This window comes from Tamandua tetradactyla, chromosome 24 (genome assembly GCF_023851605.1).
Source record: "Tamandua tetradactyla isolate mTamTet1 chromosome 24, mTamTet1.pri, whole genome shotgun sequence".
Taxonomy (NCBI): domain Eukaryota; kingdom Metazoa; phylum Chordata; class Mammalia; order Pilosa; family Myrmecophagidae; genus Tamandua; species Tamandua tetradactyla.
In genome coordinates, this window is record NC_135350.1 from 46,922,401 (window position 1) to 46,943,487 (window position 21,087).

Below are 21,087 nucleotides of genomic sequence, written 5' to 3' on the forward strand. Positions count from 1 at the left end.
TTTGAACTGAGCACAGGGTTTTGGCAGTGCTTCTGTTTCCCTCTGGTTTCTGGATCACTTCTCATCCAACTCTTCCCCCAAAGCAGCACACTATATTATCATTGCCAACGAATAGTACTGCATTTAATATGAATTTGTATTTATATTATCTGAGTTAATATAGATGATATTCCTATGAAATAGGTATGATTACAGATGACGAGTCTGAGATTCAGAGAAGTTAAAATAACTTGCTCAAGGTCACAGCTAGGAAGTGGCAGGGTTGAGATTTGCAATTAGGATTTTCTGACTCCAAAGTATTACACTCTTTTTTTAAATGAATGTATTGAAGTATCCAAATCGTGAGTGAGCCGCTTGATGAATTTTCACACCAAGTAACCCACCAAACGGATTAGGAAGTAGAAAATCACCAGCCTTCCAGACACCCCTTCATCTTCTCTTCCAGGCTCTGCCACTTACTGACTGAAAAGATAGCCATTACCTGGATTACTGTACTATCGTGGATTACATTTTGTCTATTTTCAAACTTTATATTAATGGAATTGTAGAGTATGTATTCTACTGAATTTGGTTACTGAAAAGATAGCCATTACCTGGATTACTGTACTATCGTGGATTACATTTTGTCTATTTTCAAACTTTATATTAATGGAATTGTAGAGTATGTATTCTACTGAATTTGGTTTCTTCTGCTCAGTATTTGTTTGTGACATTCCTGTGTGCTATTGTGTATAACTGTGGTTTATTACTCTCTGTTGCTATGTAGTATTTCATTGTATGACAGTATGACAATCTGTTTCTCCATTCTACCTTTGATGGGCATTTGGTTGTTCTCGTATTTAGCAAAAACCTAGAAGTGGCATTGCTGAGTGTTACACTGTATGTATATTCAAATTTAACATAGATTGCCAACTAATTTTCCAAAGTATTTGAACAAATTTATACTCTTAACATCAGTGTATGATTATTAAGTTGTTTCACATCCTTCATAATGTCAATCGTTTTCATTTTAGCCATTCTGGTATGTTGTGGTGTATCACTGTGGCCTTAGTTTGCTTTTCCTTTATGATGAACAAGGGTGAGCATTTTTTAATGTCTTTTTTCTGTTCCCCACCCCCATACCTCTAGAATGCAACTCTTGTCATAAATCAAGAATCCATGTATGTGTAGGTTGGTTTTTGAACTTTCTATTCTATTCCAAAGATTTTTTTGGTCCAATCCTGTGCCGATAAATGATATCATGTAGTTTTCTGTATAGAGGGCATATACATCTTTGTTACATAAATAATTCTCAATAGTTAATATTTGTCATTCTCTTGTGAATTATTTCAAATATTTAATTTCTCTTGTTTGATGCTGGAATACAGAAACACTATTGAATTTGTATATTGAACTTGTATTCAGTGAGATTCTTGAAATCACTTATTAGTTTGAAAGCTTACTTGTACTTTCTTGTGAATTTTCACATACCCAGCCACATCTTCTGAAAGGAATGGTGGTTTCATTTCTTGTTTTCCTATATTTATGTCTTCTTATTTGTCTTCATCTCTCTTTGCTTTTTTCTTTCTTTATTTCTTTTCATTTTCACCTTACTAAATTTGCTTGTCCCTCTGGGTCAGTGTCTCACTGAACTGTCCAATTTTTGACCTCTGTAGAAAAGCTGTCAGTATCTAACCATGTAATACGATTTTTGCTGGTGAAAAGTGCTGAATACCAAATTGTGTAATGTTGATTTCCTTCTATAAGCAAAAGGGTTTTTCACAGTACTTCCATAGATTAATAGATGTTAAGCAAACAAACAAACAAGCAAACAAAAAAATCATAAAAAAGGCGTTAACGTTTGGTAAACATTGGTTTAAACAGATTTATTTACTGCAAGACTTCTTTGATACTTTAAATTGTATTCTGTGAATTTCCAAAATGGCTTAAACTCAGTCCACTTTTATATATAAAGAAATTGCATCTCTTGGAACATACTTTTAGAAATTGGGATATGTAGACATTGAGGAAACAATGGATAAAATGTTATGTTATCATGAAAAGTTAAAAGTGCTGAGGCAATTTTTTGGGTATTGTTCACTGCCCTACCACTTCTATCACTGCATCAAGAACAGTACCTAACAACGATATGCCCTTATATATGTATTAGTTGAATAAATTGTCTTTTAGTGGATGAAAGAAGAATGGGGTCAGTTTTGTAGCACAATAATCTGCTAGTATATCAGGAGGAATTGTGGTAATATCCCTGACAATGGAAAATAAAATGGATAATAATGTTTCATTAAGAGAATTGACAAAGGAAAGAAGGAATCCTTGTGTTCAAGTGTTGAGTGTGTTTCATGTAGTTTAATGATTTGAGAGATGGCGTCAGGAAGGAAGTATCTGATGCATTGAAATTTTATCTTGTGTTTGAAAACCTTTTGTATTGAAAAAGATGACCAGTTTTCAAAGTGTAAAGCTACTGATGGGAGAAATTTGAATGGAAAACAGAAAGAAAAAACACCTCATTATACAGAATCATGCTGAAATTATGAGTGAGAGTAAATGTATTTTGCAAAAATTCTCACTTGGCCTGTTGGACTACAAGGCATCTTTTCTTCCAGCTCAATAATTCTATGAGATCAACATATAAAGGTGGTTAATTAAAATATTTGAAATGCATTATAATGAAAAGTGACTGCGGAAAGCATTCTTTCTAGGATTATCAACAAGGTAGTCCTTGGATTTGAAGAATGAATACCCTTGCTAGCACCATCACCCTTTATGTCTCATCCAGACCTAATAAGCTCCAAGTGAGCCGACTTCACCTTTGGAGAGGCGGTGGAGTGAAATGGAAACAACACAGACCTCAGAATCACAGACTTAGATTTAATTCCCATGATAAATAATTAGCTTCTTACCTCTTAGTCTACTTATCCGTAAAATAGGAATAGTAATTATTTCATAGGAGATTAGTGAGGCTTAAGATAAGTTATAAAATAGCTAGTACCATAGGCGCTATGCCTGGAAGCATATATCAATGAATGAGTACTTTTGCAGTTCCTTAACACAATTTCTTTCCATCAACTAAATTTATTTTCCATCTGGAAATCATGTATCTGTTTTTAAGGGCATCTGGGGAACTTGATTTGTGATGATGAAAATTAGAAATGATAGCAATATCTGTGTAATAAGGATGACCAGAAAAATATTTTAAATGTTTTCAAATGTTTTACATGTAAACTATGGTAACAATAAGGGTAAAGCATTTGGTCGATCTAGAAAAACTGCTTGCCCTTACGGAAAGTAGTAAGAATGCATGGAGTAATATCAAGAATCAAAATGAAGTTGATCTAAATAGCAAAGTAAGTTTTTCATTAATTGTAACTAACATCTCTTTGCCTTTACACCAGTGAAAAGAAACTCATTACGGATGCCCTTAATAAAAATCAGTTTCTGAAGAGACTGGATCCTCAGCAGATCAAAGACATGGTAGAATGCATGTATGGAAGAAACTACCAGCAAGGGAGTTACATTATTAAGCAAGGAGAACCAGGAAACCATATCTTTGTGCTGGCAGGTGGGTTTCACAGATTTTCCCAGTTATCATGTAACAAATATTTTGCCTATTGTCTTACATGTTTTTCCCAAACATTTATAAAACACACCACCGGCTTAACAGATTGAATTCATGAAATAGAGAAACATTGCTGATCTAATCATGATGATGATAGTACTTAATATTTACTGAATGCTTTCTGTATTCGAGTCATCCTGTTGGCGCCTTAGTTAATGTATCTCATTTTATCTCACCAACCCTGTGAGGCTGGCACAGTTAGTATCTCCATATTACTCCACGTGTCACAGAGAGGTAAAGTAACTTACCCAAGGGCACGCAGCTTATAACTGATGGAGGTAAAATGCACACTTTTTACAGTCTGACTTGAGTCCACACTTTTAATTACAGTGTCCCTTACTCAATGACTGCCAAAAGTTGTTTCCATTCAAAATACTATTGTTTCTATTGACATTTTTGGTAGTTGTATCAAGAACAAAACAGTTATTTTGGTGGTTCTGTAGAATATTTCGGTTGTATGCCAATGACTTCAAAAGATAATTTAAGTATATTTTAACTAATAGACGCATCAAGTGAAATGCCCTGAGTTTGAAACTGATGCTTTTAGAATCACTTAAATGATTTTCTCCATTTATGATAACTTGAACATGCTTACATGCTGGGAAGATAATAATGGTCAGAAAGGCAAAGGATTTGCTTCTCAAATGCATGTCAGATGTGCAGATCTTATATGGAATAGTCATTTTCTTCTTTTTAAGATTTCAAAGCAAGAACTTATGTGAACAGGGTCTAAGGTTATTGAACTCTTTCTCAAAATATGAATGTTACAGCTTTTTGAGTTTTAGGGAAAAAAGTTAAAATGGCTCACCCAAATGGAGTGATAACCTGAGATGTGCTGTGGCCTTTTGTTTTGCATTTTCTTTCCTTGTGCTTTAAGCAATGCTTTGATTATTTTTGTCTCCTTGGGCCTTAAGTGTGTGTAGGGCAAAAATTGCCAATCGAAATCAATAAACATGTACTACTCTATTTATAGCATATAAAAGATCATTTTCATATACTGTGTGATTCTTTATATATTCCAGCTTTGTAGTTATTAGTATATAATTTGCCATATACAACTTGGTAGGAACCTTTTAAATTATACAGTCACTCCCAAGTAGTTATTATACCCAAGTAGTGAATTAATTTAGCCAGCCTTCCAATTTTTAGGGACAGATGATCCAAAGCAATTTTCCCTCTTGCAGATTGTCTCTTAGCCATTTCATTTCCACTTTAGCAACACTAGAGCATTCTGACAAAAAAAAGATAGGGCATTAAGACAATAAATATTTATTGAACCTTCTAGGAGAGAATGAGAAACTCCTATCAGCCTGTATTGCTTCTAGAGTAGAGAAAGGGTCAACAGAAGTCAGCATCACTTTAGCCGTTGGAACCAGGGATATAGCAAATATAGAAAATGAAAATTGAATAAGTTCTTATTTTAATTAATTATGGTGTTGACTAAAGACTGAATTTCCTGGTTTAATTATCTGACTGAGTAAATTAATTTGATAGTTATAAATGTCTCCTTTATAAGACATGAATGTGAATAGCAAATAGTAAAAGCATATTTAGCCTAAACGTTTTATGTGCCATACAGTTTTTCAGTACAGCTCAAGAACCATGAGCCACAACCAATTAGAAAAAAACTTGAAATATATTAAGATCCATGATATTAACTCAACAGTACCATGAAGTAGGTTTTGATGAATAGGATTTAGTTGTAGTGAGAAATTTTAAATTGCATCTCTTATCTATAGGACTTGGAGCTTTATCAGGGTTTGTTATTTCCTAAACTATAAGTTTTAAGAATAGGTATCGTTTTTGTCTTGTCCATTCTGTCTTTCTGATAATTGGAACAGTTCTTGCCACTGTGTAGATATTCAGATTAGATTTGTTGAATGAATGAATGAATGAATGAATGGAGAGAGATGACCCAGTAGTGGTAAATTAAGAGGAGAGAAGACTAGTCTTCAAAGAAGTTGAAGAAGTAAACCATTGTTTTTCTTTTAACTATTTAAGACCTTTTTGAATATGATTTTGGTTAGGTCAGATTTTGCATGCATTCACTGGAAGGGAAGAAAGAAGAGAGTTGCTAGGACAAAAGAATTGTGAAGAAGTTGCTTGATGTTCTGCTTTCCCATATCTTAGCCTTAAGATTAGTGCCAAACTCTGATCACTCATTTAGTGATTTCTGTTTATTTATTCAGTGCTCTAAAAGGATCAGATAGCAACTGAGACAGCGTGAAGTAACATGTCCCAAGATCACACAGCCAGTGACTAGAGGATCTAGAACTCAGAGGCAGGCAATCTGACTCTAGAGGCAGTGTGTTATCAGTTATGACGGGTTGTCCTTCACTCAATGTCAACAGCTGTGCTGTGTTTCAGGCTATGCAGTCATTCAGTGCATTCCATTTTTAATGGAATAGAATGAATTCTAAACAAAATGCTATCCACTGTTTTGAGGAAAGAGCTTTGTAACAATGATAATTTTAACAATTGCTGACCCATATGGCATTTACTATGTCCTAGACGTTATTCTAAGTTCTTTACCTGTGTTGTCTCATTTAATTCTCGCAACAGCTGTATGAAGTGGATATTATTATCTGCACTTATCCATGAGGAACCTCAGGTGCAGAAGTAACTTTTCAGGTGATGCAACAAGGAGTGGGTTAAGTGGCATAACTAGGATTTGAATCCAAGCAGCCTGGTGTCAAAGTTTGCATTCTTAGATGCTGCATTATAATGAGAAGCATAAGATATTTTACCTGGATGCTCTGCGTGCTTTCTGATTGTTTTATTTTTTTTTTAGTTTGTGAAATGTAGGCACGTTTTGATTATCTGTGATCTTCTTCTTCTTGATAGAGGGCCGACTAGAGGTGTTCCAAGGGGAGAAATTGTTGTCATCCATCCCTATGTGGACCACATTTGGGGAGCTAGCCATTTTATACAATTGTACAAGGACCGCCTCTGTGAAAGGTAACTGCAGATGAAGTGCTCTATCTTTGAATTGTTATATTAGTTAAGTTACTATTGCATCCCGATGTAGAGTCTTTTTGTCTTCTATTTTGCCTGGTATGCTCTTATTAACAGAAAGGCTATGCTTATAAAAGATAGTTTATATTGAAGCATTTGTCTACATAATTCCAATTTAAAAGAACTTTCCATCGGATACTGGAATAGAAAATATGAAAATGGATTTAAACTGAGTAATTTCAGTATTGCTTTAACCACTACTTTACTTTTTATTATGTAGACATCTCCCTTTGCTTCATCTAGAATGTTTGCTTTCTAGTCTCCACAAGGTTCTAACCATAGTATAAGCTAGAAATATTAATTAAACTAATAAACATGTATAAATATCAAAGGGGATATGAATAGTGAGCACTTATTTCCATTAATGACTTCCAGGATTTTCTTTGGGTTTCCTATTTTTATTGACCTTATTTATAGAGATGACCATAAGAACATTTTTCTTAGTTTTCTTATGAATTATTTAGATATGTCATTTCTCAGTAGGTGGGTCTGGGTTATGTCTGTCAGCATTGCTGAGGTACTTGATAAAAATTCAGGTTACCGGATGCTACTCCAGCCTAGAATCAGAATCTCTGGGGATAGGATACAGAGATTTGTATTTTTAACAAGAATGTCAAGATTATTCTAATTCACTCTAAAGTTTGATATAGAAGTGCTTTGCATTTTGATGTATTTTGAAGGTTCTCATTTTGCCCTTTTTTATCTTACAACCATAATTTCATCTAGACCATTTAGAGCTGCTCCTTTTGCTCCTCTGCCTTTCCTAATGTCTGTGCTTTCCTTTAAAAAAATTCCTTTCAAAAAGAGCTTTTTTTCTGTAATAGCTTGAAAAATGATTTGTATACATTTTGCACAAAAGTAACCATAGAGATCCTTAAAATATATTAGTTCCCTTTAGCAACAGTATTTGAAGCAACATAAAAAGATACACAGCACTCAGATATATTTAACTTTCAATCATCTGCTTGTGAGCTTTTCCCTATCTGAATTAGCTACAGACTGGCTGACATGAAGTACATGCTGATGATGTAGTATGTAATTGGGAATTGCAAACTAATTTTTTGGGGCAGAGAGTGCATGGTTCGGGAATCAAACCTGGGTCTCCCACATGGAAAGCAAGCATTCTATCACTGAACCACCTGTGCAGCCCGCAAACTGATTTTAATATCACCCTGAGCAAAGCATAATAAGAAAGATACTTTTTTGTTACCTACTCCCAAATCATGGTATATTTCAAAGCCAAAAAAAACCAGATTTTATAAAACTAGCCATAAATATCTCTGTTTCCTTCCATTTGCATGTTTAACTAATACATTTTCCATAAAAGTATCATTTTATGAGAATATATTAAAAATTCATTCATTATTATACTATTGTCTTTTGGAAAGTTTTCTTAAAATTGGGGCTAAGTGCTGTTTTGTTAAGTTCTTTTTTCGTTTAATCTTTCTGAAGCTATTACCAATGTAAAAACTTGGGCACTAGATCGAGAGGTTTTCCAGAATATAATGAGGAGGACAGCTCAAGCTAGAGATGAACAATACAGAAACTTCCTCAGAAGGTAAGAGTAACACATCGCGGGACTGAGCAGCAGATTAGGCATCCATATTGTGATTATGTTGATTTTGAAAAATAATCACAGAACTTCCGCTTTGGAACCCGTAAGATGTATTGACTGGCTCTGCAAAACTTTACCAACATTTTATGAGAATAGTTTACAAAGCTTCTCCCTTTTAAGCATTTTCCACACCACTAAACCAAAAGAACAGTGTAATGTTTTGCAATAAATGCCACTATATATCAAAATTATATTTAATTTCCTTTAGGTTTATGCATTAATTTATTTCTCTATTTTTTTTTGCCCTTGTATTGATGGAATCATAGTGTTCAAATATAGAAAAATGTGCACAAAAATCCTAACATATTCACTTTTGTGTTGCTCAGTTGACTTTAAAAAACATTCTATAATTTGGAAGTGGGTAGGAAAAGAACCTTTCTTATAATGCTTTACCTAGGAACATGCTAAAATAAATTTATTTTATTTTCCTTAATTTATCTATGATGTTCTTTTCCTCTTTTTCATAATCCTCCAAATCATTATTATTTATAGCAATTTAACTTGTCAGAAATGTTAACTGTACTTGCATGATGACATGTATAGTTGAAACATATGCATTTTGTGGCTTGTCCTGTACCCCATAGCTTGGAGACATCAGTTTTAGGGAAACAGCTTAAATGTTTATTTAACTGCAAAAGCCAGTTGAACATTCTTAAAAAAAATGAAGAGTGTCAGTTCCTTGTTTAAACTCTGTGTACCTTTTGTGGGATTTTTGATAGTCTTTGAAACTGTGATACATATTGTAATATAATGTTGTCTATAATAAGTAGTAGCAATAGAAATACATCATATGATTTCCCCCAAACAATTTTAAATTCTTTTTCAGCATAGTGCTTTTATATTGCATAGTCATCCTGGAAGCCATTGATTTTGTATGATAAGTAACCTTATTTAGAATTGCACACTGTCTAGCATGTAATGAAGGACCAATAAACATTGGATGAGCTAATTGTTAATAAGTTAAACACTGCATAAGTTGAGACTTCTCATCAGTAAAATTTTGCCGGTTTATCCTCCCAGAGGTAATAATGCCTCCTGGCAGAGAGATGCATTAATGATAAGCAGTGTTTTCCCTGTGTGACCACCCAGTTACTGCCATGACATCAATTTGTGGGGTCTACTTGAACATGGGTGCTCTCAGAATCCAAGAACTGAGCAACACAGGTCAGCATTTAAAGCTTTTGAGCTACACTTATAGAAGGGGGGAAAAGGTGATGAATAAACAAGCCAGTGCTCAGAGATAAAATATAAACCATAAGGCAGGCCAGTTCATTCATTTGGAGTCTTATATGTTCTATCTTAGTTGTAGCTCAGATAATTTACTAGTACATTTTCTTTCTTACTTTTTTCTTCTTTCCTCCCCTCCCTCGTGCCCTTACATCCCTTGTTTCTTTCCTTCCTTCCATCTCATTCTTTGTTCATTCAACAAATACCTAATACTAGGCGCTAAACGTGGATTCAGTGGTGAACTAGATAAACCTGTTCCCTGCCTTCATAGAAGGAAGACAAAGTAATTTCCCCCTTATCTCTGTTCCCAGACATCCCCAAAGGTAATATGTTTACAGGAGAGCGTTTTCACTAACATTATAGATCCAAGATTTGGACCAGAAGTAGAACTTTCATGATGGGCATGCATCAATCAATGACAAACTCAGTTTGCATTTGTTTTCCCTATTACCAACCCATCAATAGGTTGATATATTAGGGAAATACATTTCCCTTTTAAAAAAATTAAATACACTAAGATCTTTCTTCTTCCATTCACATTTTTTACTATGAAGTATGTCCTATGCATAAAAAGAAGACGTGTAGTACATGTGTAAATTATAAAACATAGTAGTAAAATGAACATTCATGAAGCTGCTGCCCAACCTAAGGAACAAAAAGTTATCAGTATTGTTGAAGTTCCCCTGAGTTCCCCTTTCATTTCCCTGCCATCCCCTTATCCTCTCCTTAGGGATAGTCAGCATTTTGAAGTTTAGTAATCATTCTCTAATTTTTCTTACTAATTTTGTATCTAACTTTATTTTTGAAAAAAATGGTGTTACTTTTGTGACTCATTTTTCACTCAGTATTTTTTCTTATGATTCATTGAATGTTGATCAGTTAACTCATTTCTCCTGGTATAGAATTCCATTACATGACTCTACCACAATGTGCTTATCCGTTCCCAATGGAATTGTGTTCAGGTTGTTTTGCAGTTATGAAGAGTTCTGATGCGGACAAACTTACACACATCTCCTGATCGCTTGCTTCCTGGTGCCATGGGCAGGAATCATTCTGGAGCCTTCTGTCTTTTCCCAGACTAGATCCAACATGTGCTTTGGGACTAGCATTTTTTCCCCTTAGGAGTGTCAACTTTTAGATGGCAAAAAAGAACCATTTATCTTATGGAAGTTATATTAATAGTCCTAATTAAAATTGAGTTAATTAGGAACACGTGAAAGTTGAATTATGATTGGTTGAAGTAGAATTTCTAATTTTTTTTAATAATAAGTTTCAGTATTTTGTTTCATTCTCTGTATATTTAAAAATGTTTCCATTTCATGCATCTGGCAGCTATTGATTTTAAAAGACAGTATAGTAAGGATAATTCAAGATAATTTCAGTGCTAATTCCCATGCCACCCTGAGTCAGTCTTCACTTAACTTTCAAGAATTTAAATGAATTTGACCCTCCGATGGAAGCAGAGTTCCTTGCTCATGCTAATAAAGAGATATTGAGATGTGGGGAAGGACACATTTGGGGATGTGAGTCACTTAGAAAATTGACAACAAAGGTTAACAAAAATGAGAGAAATTCCCCAAACAGACCAAATTTGTTTTTGTTTTTCCCTTCTCTGATATTTTGCTATTTTTGTATGCCTGTGATAGATGTCTGCTTTGTATATACAACTTCCCATTTTTTTTGAAATTCAGTTATTTACATGTGGTATAATTATAAATTTGCTTTGGAAAAATTACTATATATTTTTAAAATACATGTAAAGATTTTAAGAATTGTGTTTATGTCTGAAATTATAATTTCTTTTAATTTTGAAGTGTGTCCTTGCTGAAGAATTTACCTGAAGATAAATTAACAAAGATCATTGACTGCTTGGAAGTGGTAAGAAATTTTTAAGTGAAAAAGTTATTTCATTAAAGGAAATTGTAATCTGGTCATATTATTACAGTGTAATAAAAAATAAGGAAAAGAAGGTAGAGCAACAGTCTACTGAGACCAGGACTTTTTCTATTGTGAAAAACCTCAGGTCAAGTCATACTGAATTAAGGTGCTGATATGAGTTTAGGTGATTCTTTTGAAATGTATAAAAAAGAAATTGGATTTGCATGTGTAAAGGGAGTTTGATTTATGTATCTCAGTCTCTTAGTATATTTTATAAAATGAATTCTGCATACTCAAGAGGCCTTTGATTTTCTACAAGTAACACCACAGTCCCTTACAGAGACTTCATAGTAGAAAGGAGCCGGCGATGTATAATTAGGAAAAGGGAGTAGAGAAAGGGTATGTTGGTATTTTTGGTGACAGTCTCTGATTCAGACTATAAAGCACTTCATTCTTGAATGCAGTAGGCCACGAAAATACATTTTTAAAAACTGAACTTAAGAAGTGCTTTACCTATTTTAACATCTAGGAGAAACAGCTTATTGGAATGTACTCAAAAACTTGTTTTAGGCATCACCCAGATGGTTGGTTCTAGTCCAAGGCTAGTCAAGTCTTTCTGTGAATAATGCTTTTATGACATGTACCTTAGATTCTAATTATATGCATTATATGAAAGCCTCTTCAGATTTCAGAGATTAAAATTCAAAGCAAATAACCTCTCCCAAACTTTTTTTTTTGATCAATTTTATTAAAACCAAAATGGCTTTTATTGAACTGAATGGAGGTAAGGAATAGTATAAAGGAGAAACATTAGACTGTAAGCTTTTATAAAGCTGTTCTCAGTGGGGAAGAAAACACACTGCAAGACTGTTGTTGACAGATTCATGTCTCTGTCAATCACAATATACAGTGTAAACTAATATCTGTGGAGAAGGGAGTGCAGACCATATTATCCTGAAGTGTGACACCAGTAATGTTTCCATTTATGATTCATGGAATCCATCCAGCAGTTTATTAAGGACAGACCATGATGACACAGTGCCTGGCCTTGTGTCCCCGGAGAGTTCAGACATGAAGTCATTTGCAAGAGGGCTGCCTGCGCTGCTTCTCTTGGGATTGTCCCCAATGTAACATAACCCAATCACAGATGTTACAAATTAATAATTCATTCTAATTTCTGAGAGATTTTTTTTCAACTGGAGAGGTCCTATATTTTTTTGTTAACCAAGGAAATCTGTTTTTAATATAATACTAATAGAGTAGGTTCACCAGAAGGGAATTCCATGCTGACAGCAAATATTAAAATTTAGTATCATTAAAAATAAATGGTAAAATAGACATATTTATAGTAGCCACGGGCAATAGCTACAGGATATATAGGTGGGGGGTTAAATCCAGTATTAATTAAAGCACAATTCAAGTTTGAAAGTCCCATCTTTTAAAATACCCTAGGAAGGCTTTTGTATCTCAGCCTTTGCAGACAGCAACTCAGTTTATAAAGGGCTCTTTATTCATACCTGGCAAACAAATGTGCCTCTGTAACGCGTGAAAATTCTCAAATGCAGAAGTGATTAACAACAGAGTAATGGGATCCATTTAGTTCTAGAAAAGCACGCAATTTACCAGCATAGCCTGGACCAGTGACCCCTCAACAGGGTCCCAACAACCTCCAATCACTTATGTATGGAAGCTATACAGAGCACATGCTGCCTCCCAGGACCAGCTGTCTCACAAACTGGCTTCATGATCTCCCAGAAAAGCAGGCTGAATCTGCAGAGCTGTTGGGAAATTGATTTGGGAGGGATTTTTGGTGGTGATAGGGGAAGCGGGATCAGAATTCCCCATTGCCAAGCAGTTATCTGATGTGTTTGTTAAGACTTAGACTGTTGAACTACAGTAGACCAGACTGTATGGTGGTTCCTGTCACCTCTACTACTATCGCTTAAATCACGAGGAACATTCAGTTCTGTATGCAGACATCGCCCTTAAGCCTCTTGTCAGGTTCTGAAGGGAAAATGAGAGTGTTACTAATGCTAATATGATTGCCAGTGCGCTTGAAGAGTTAACCCACGAAGGTGGGCTGTGTTGGCTCAGCAGGCAGAGTTCTCACCTGCCATGCCAGAGACCCGGGTTTGATTCCCGGTGCCTGCCCATGCAATAAATAAAAAAAAAAAAAAAAAAGAGTTAACCGATGAAAATTATGAAGCATTAATACAGATTCAGAATGCAGTGTAACTACTGATGATAATGAAAGTGATCATGGGACTTACGTTCCTGGCATTTGTGACGTGCAGGAGACAGGAGTGGAAGGAGCCAGCACTCCCTCCCATGGCGTTCAATCAAGGAAGCATGGGATTTGACTGTGCTTTCCCAAACTACAAAAGTTGGGATTGACAGGAAAGCCACCTCCCTCTTTGTTACAGGGCTCTGGTAGCTGACCTGCTAACTCCCCGTGCTGTGACTCTGCCGTGCCATGTTTCTCGAAGCCGGGCCTAGGGTTGTGGGTGGGATGGAGACTTGTGTGGGATGTCCTTTTCCTCATTCAGATCGCCCGTGGTGCTTAGTAAACGATTCTCCGCTATCATCCTACACTGGCTGAATCAGAAACTCCCACTGGTATGGGCCCAGAAATCCAAATTTTAACAATGTGACTCTTATACTCTTTATAATTTTGAGAACCACTGGTCTAAAGTTATGAATGGAATGCACATATTCAGAGTTTGCCACAATCTGCCTTTTCCTTCAAGAGTTCTTCATTTATATTCATTTATTTTACTATTATTATTTTTTTGCATGGACAGGCACCGGGAATCGAATCTGCATCTCTAGTACAGTAGGCAAGAATTCTGCCCCTGAACCATCAGTGCACTGCCCATACTCATTTTTATAATGATATTTTTTAATAAAAAAGTCATTTTTTATGAAAACTTAGACTCCATTTCTAACAGTCCCTACTATCACTTGCAGAAACCAGAGAGATTTTCTCATTTAAATATTACATCCAGAGTCATAAGAAAGTTGAAATAATTGTAGGTTTTACCCGGTTTATGGGCCAATGAAAGGTGGGGCAGGGAAGTGTGTTGGAAAGTTCACCAGTCCAGTCTGGAAATGAGGATTTGTGGTCTTACTGCTGTCATTAACAGCTGTCAATTAATTGTGGTGGGCATTAATGTCTCCTCAGCTACAAAATAAGGGACTCTAGACTATTTCAATATTGAAATTATAGACCTTTATACATTTGCCCAAAAAGGAATCATTTCTTTTGCTTTTCATTTTGTAAGGTCTGATTCCTGAAAATGACAAGTTAGGATTTGTACTAAATTATGCCTGAGTTTAAAAATCATGCTAAATTTGTAAAGCAAATTTTAATTTACTTTAAAATTTTTAAGGTGTTCTTAAGCTTTGCACTTAGGAAAACAAACAAACAAAAAATAACTGATAAGATCCCAAATAAGTGCCTGCAGTTACTTTAAACAATCAATTGCTTACATAGTCACATGATCTACTTAGGTAGGTGTATGCCTGTGTGGGTGTATGTGTCTGGTGTCAAACATCTGATCATACATCAATACTTCTTTGTAATATGGTCTTCCAGTCCACAAACTAAAGATTTGATGGAAGTGTTAAGCTTGCTTCTTTGTTCTTGTCCTCCATCACTCTCTTGGATTCTTCTGGTCTTATCTGTTCTGCTTGCACTGATTTAGGTGCCAGCATTTTGCTCCGTTAACTGATTATCAGAGAATGAACATTTTCTTTACAGCAAAAAAGTCTTTTGATCCTTTGCTGTTAGTTGTGTAGTTGTATAGTTTTCTTCTGACTGCTACTGCTCAGTCTACCTCGGAATTTATTTTATTTTACCTTCTTGCCCCACACTAAGTAATTACTCTCAAGGTTTCTAGAAGTTTTCCTTTTTTTTCTTTTGCATGGGCAGGCATCGGGAATTGAACCGAGGGCTCCGGCATGGCAGGCGAGAATTCTGCCATTGAGCCACTGTCGCACCGTCCTCTAGATGTTTTCTTTTAAAACATCTTTTTTAGGCCGTGGTCCACAGCTCAGTGGGTTATGAAACAAATTTAATGGGGACATTTTTTATATCAGAGTAATAACTATATTTATTCATATTTATTACTTTGGAAAATGTGTTTTGATTTTATGCAAGTGTCTGTATGTGTGCGTGCTACATGGATTGGGTATACACGCAAAATTATTTCTTACTGTGGGTCAGAGTAAAAGATGTTTGAAAACCATTGCTTGACCAGGTAGGTTCTATGGCTTTCTGGTCCTCTAAGGGACCCCTCTGCAGTGTAACCACAAGGACGATAGCCACACTGTTTGCATTTCTCTTTTTGGTCTCGGTGACCGCCGTGGCCAGCCTGGATGCACTCCCGAGTTGACAAACGCTGCCAGCCTCGCATCACAGCCAGTACTCACCACTGTGTATTTTTGGTCTGACCTATTTCCGTAGCCTTTTCTCATCTATGAAGTTAGTGTCAGCTCTCTGGGTGGTCTTATTTATCTTCCTCCCCTGGTTTTGGGTGACAAAGAACCATCCCTGGGGGAAAAATACCGCTAGGAACATTGTCCCTTAAAACAACAAACTCTTTCTCAGTGTCCTCTTTCAGGCTTTCTCCCTTTTACCTGAGCTGGTTGGCGAGAATGAAAGCCATGTCTCTGTACGTATCAAAAGCTTCGTAATACCACAAGAACTGCCGAACGGCACTTCAGAAATTCTCCATTTCAACCTCTGCTCCATGTGGGCTGTGAGGACTGAGGTTGAAATGGGAACAGGAGGAACCGAAGAACAGTCTGTCTTAAACAGGAAGCTCTAACACGACACAGGCGGTTTAGTAAAGAGAACTGAGCATTCGATACATAATAAGGATACCTGGACTGTGAGATCTTGGTCACTTACTTAACCTCCAAGGATCACAGTCATCTCAGCTGTAAAATTGAGCTTGTATAGAGCCAAACTAAATTAGTTTTGATAAATAGTTTATCAAAACTATTTTAGTTTGTGATAAAACTAAAATGAGAAGGAATCAAAAGAGTTGGAGTGGAAAAATTGGATTGCAAATAAACCCAAAATAGCATTTTCAAATAAAATAGAAATTTGTCTTTTGTTCACATATCAGTCCAGGGAAGCTGATCCCCACGATTATTCAGGAATCTACACTGAGGGCTGCACTGCCGTTTCAGCGTGTGGCTTCCAATTGGGTGAAAAGTATGTGAGAAGGTTCATGGGCCTGACCTGGAAGAGGCACACATCACTTCTGGCCAGATGCCTTTCGAGAGAGCTTAGTCAGTTGGCCACAGCTAATAGCAGGAAGCTTGGGGAGTGTAATTTATCTGGGAGGTCATAGATTACTGTGGATGAGCAGCCAGCAGCTGTTCATACCAGGTGTCTGGTATGTGTCAAATATACAAGCACGTGCTTTAGAAACACTATCTTACCTGGTTCTCAAGCAACATTCCTTGTGGTAGTAAATACAATTGTAATTTTACAAGAAAGAAAAGTGATCTACAGAGGATTTAAGTAACAGCTAAGCAAACCTTCATCATCTTCCTCCTTAACATGGCAGTCATTAATTATGTATTTACTATGTTTCAGACCCGCTTAGATGTTTTACAAACACTGTTTTTAATTGGCTTATTGTAGTAGATAGAATCCTTCCTACCTCCCGTTCCACCCCACAGACAAAGGTCTGTACCCCAGTCCCTGGAATTTATGAACATGTAACATTACCTGGCAAAAGGCACTTTGAAGATGTGGGTAAGGTTTGGAACCTAAGATAAGGGACTACCCTGGAGTATCCAGGCAGGCACAGCGTAATTATGTGAGCCCTTAAAAGTAGAGAATTTTCTCTGGCTGGAGTCTGAGGATCTGACAGAAGAAGCAGCGAGAGAGACGTAGCAAAAGTGGAATCCAGAGAGAGATTCTAAGTATGAGAAGAATTTGATGTGCATTTGCTGGTTGTGAGATGTAGGGGCTGTGTGCAAGGACTGGAGAGAGGCCTCCAGGAGCTAAGAAAGTCAAAGAAACCTTGTAGCCTTCTGCTAACAAGAAAAGGGGGGCCTTATCTGACAACCGCAAGACACTGAATTAGGCCACCAACCTGGATGAACCTGTAAGCAGATTCTTCCTCAGAGCCTCCCAAGGATCATAGCCCTAATACTGTGATTTCCACCTTGAGAGACCGTAAGGAGAAAGGTTCAGTTGAGTCATTCTGTGCCTGGACTTCTGACTCATAGAAACTCAGATAATAAATGGGTGTTGTTTTAAGGCATGAAGTCTGTGATAGTGTGTCATGTCAGCAATGGAAAACGAATATACCATCCTTTCGAAATCTTTGAGGGTAAATGGTCTTATTTAAGGTTTAAGCTTTACGGATTGATGAAAGTAAAATTCGGAGTCATTAGATGTACCATTAGAAAGTTGCAGAAGTGGGATTTGAATCTAGATATGTTTGGTTTCAAAATACTTTATTCCCTAAGCTATACTTCCTTCCATGAGATGTAGTGATGTCCTGTAAAATGTATATGCTATGTAAATAGAAGGTTAGTTTATTAGCACTAGGGGAAATATTTACTCTCTATTTATGTGAATGTCTTATAAGACTAAATGACTAAAAAGATATTGAAAAGCAACTACAGTGGTAGTCTGGTTTGGAATTTATCTTCAAGTCTAAAAGAAGAACATGAGAGGCTGTTATATTGTCAATGGTGTCTATTTCTTTATTTAAACATGTACATTTTTGTTTGCATAAATAATGAAGAAATCCATTTTAGTTCTATGACTGAGACAAAATGAAATTAAAGCAAAATAAGGGTGACAGTTTAATCAGTTTTTTGTTTTCTAAGATACTGAGTTGCTCCTTTGATCTAACAGATGTATACATGACTTTTCCTTGCCCAAGGATTCTCCAATTACACGAATATATATGAGGGAAATACACCTTAATAAAAATAAATAAGTGGTAATTGGAGATTTCAGGAGGACAAAACTACAATTAGAATAGTATTTACACATAAAAAATTCTATTATCAATCTTTGCAAAGGCTTCATCTGAAAGAGCTTCTTATTGTATATGTAGAATCTTCACAGCTGTTTTTGCCCAGGAATCAGAAAATGATTCCAGTATATTCCTAAAATCCATATGGAATAACATTTTCAATTTATTAGTTAATCATATGTTCTTTTTCTAAGCACTATGCACATGAAATACTTTCTACGTAGATCAACATTCATTCAAAGCGACAAGAATTTCTATTTCAGTTATGTTTTCAGGTGTACATCTCCACTCAAGCTAACGTTTTCTCTCACTCTGTCACCCCAATAGGAATACTATGACAAAGGAGATTACATCATCAGAGAGGGGGAAGAAGGAAGTACCTTTTTCATTTTAGCAAAAGGAAAGGTAAATATTAATTAACCCTTATTTAAAAGTAGATTTTAACAAGTCTTTTTCAATCAGCTTGCTGGAAATGCAACAATGCTCTATACCCCAACACAGAAAGTTCTCTGCATTGAACAGGTAAAGGAGCTTCTACCAGAAAAGTCTCCTGGGGTTCAGTTTGAGCCATGGTTTGGGAGACTGGTAGCCGGTTCCAGCTAAGACTGTCATTTCTGAGTGAGTTTAGGCAAGTCATTTAATGTTCTTTAGACCTTGCTTCATTGTGGACAAAATGACTGGATTATTTCTGTGGTTCCCTCGCTTTGAGTCTAGGTTCAGGGTCATAATATTTTCCCTTCTAACAGATGTGACAAGCGGCAGGTAGAGGAGAATGAACTCAGTAGTGGAGGATGGAATTGGCCAGGCATTTATTTATAGCACCAATATGGCTCAGAACTTCAATTCATGTACAAAAGCTCAAGTTGATGTAGATACTGATGCAAATTTTATCTTAATATATAAAAATAAGTAGGCATTTTTAAACTAGGCTGTGAGTGGGTATATAAATGTTGCCACTTGTTCCTATGCTGACTTTTAATGTTCTTCAGAGGTATGAAATAGTATTTGTGAAATATTGAAGGCAAATATTATAAATTCTTGTGCCTATAAACTGTTGGATGTTTACATATGTTCTTTCTTCCATGGAAGAATTTTAACATCAGAGAGCCTGGCACTACCCTTTGTAAACTGGTTTGTGGTTCAACTTTGAATTGGGCTCCCAGTGAAGGAAGATATTAACAAATTAGTTTCACACCTCCTAAGCTCTTTCAACATACTCAGAACCACTTCTTATCATTTCTCCCCAGTGTGAACTCAGTGCTTTGAAAGAATAATGGCTAATAAACAAATTGCATCTATTATTATTATTTTCCATTTAATTCATTGTGACATGCATAAATGCCAGTCCAAATTCCTAGTCAGCATTGAGGTAACCTTTGTTACCAATGTGACTTGAAATAATTCTAGCCCCAAACAAGGAATAATAATGTTTGAATCGTTTGATCATGTGAAGCAGCATTGCAGTTTACCCTTTCCCTCAAAGTGAGCTGAGTGTAGTTATACTGTCCTAACTACAGCAAACAGAAAGCAAAGACTCAGAAATTGCCTTGTCTTTCATGTTATTCAATTAAATTTATATACATCTAGTGGGTTTGATTGAATGAATATGCAGATATGTACTCAACTTCCCCTTCCTTTCCTTTTTTTTTCCAACTGTTTAATATTGTCTAGGTAAAAGTCACACAAAGTACAGAGGACCACGATCAGCCACAACTGATAAAAACATTGCAGAAAGGAGAATACTTTGGAGAAAAAGCTCTTATCAGGTGACTGCATACGTTTATATATATTTAAGTAATTCTCTAGTTATTAAATGGAGCCACTGAACTAATGGCATCCAAAATCCAGAAATTTTTTAAAACATTAAACTGACTTTTAAAATCATGTAAAATTATTTTTTTAGGCAAGAAACAAATATGCTAACTTCTCCCAGAAAATAAATTGGAAAATGTTAAGTTTGCTAGTAAAAATAAAATCGTATTCTATTTGAATTTTTAATTTAAAAGAAGTCAGAGAAAGAGGTACAAATGTGAACATCATACTTTCTTCTTAAGAATGACTTTTTTTAATGTGCTCAATGTTTGAAATAGTGCCCTGTTCAGAGCTTTCCCCTTTCTAAATCATCAAATAACGACTTGCGTATATATTTTGGATGTTTTTTAAATCACTCTGCCAAAGGTAATATTTTCTTAAGAATTTCTATCAGCTCATTTTGCAAGGTTTAGAAACAACTCAAAAGAGTATATATGAAATTTCTACCTGAAGCTCAAGCTTTTGAGGTATGAGTTTATTTATTATTGATATAATTTGCAGAAGAAATACTTTGAAGGCTAATAAAATGGCTCAGGGGAGATTTTGCACTTCCCTGATCCCACAAATAACCATAAATGTGAAGAAATGCATTTTCCTAAATATAAGTGACTTAGGAAAGATCAAGTTAAATTTGGGGGCAGCATCCTTGGATGCTTGTGTATGTTTTCATATGAATTATTTAAATGAATTAGTTAAGAAATCACTTAAAATTTCTAACCAAATAACTAAATTATTTATTTCAAATCTATGCTTATTTTTAAGAGTAGTATTCTTGTTCATCTTCTTCCTAATTTTTGCCTATGAAGTTCCAGTTCTGCTGAGTTGTATGTCTGATTTAAGGAAGAACAGAGCAAAAATATATATCCATAAATTATCTGACAACAAATTTGATTATTGAAAAATCATAAAGCTCT

The 21,087-nt window shown here is 35.6% G+C and overlaps 1 protein-coding gene across 1 annotated transcript in view; it reads left to right on the plus strand.

Annotated features, from left to right (window-relative positions):
* PRKG2 (protein kinase cGMP-dependent 2) overlaps nt 1-21,087 on the plus strand; it is an 87,949-nt gene that overhangs the window by 17,528 nt on the left and 49,334 nt on the right. The window contains exons 3-8 of the mRNA XM_077143037.1: nt 3,393-3,559; nt 6,461-6,574; nt 8,084-8,189; nt 11,288-11,351; nt 18,689-18,766; nt 20,033-20,127. Of these exons, the coding sequence (XP_076999152.1) occupies nt 3,393-3,559; nt 6,461-6,574; nt 8,084-8,189; nt 11,288-11,351; nt 18,689-18,766; nt 20,033-20,127 (624 nt within the window). The remainder of the gene's footprint in view (nt 1-3,392; nt 3,560-6,460; nt 6,575-8,083; nt 8,190-11,287; nt 11,352-18,688; nt 18,767-20,032; nt 20,128-21,087) is intronic.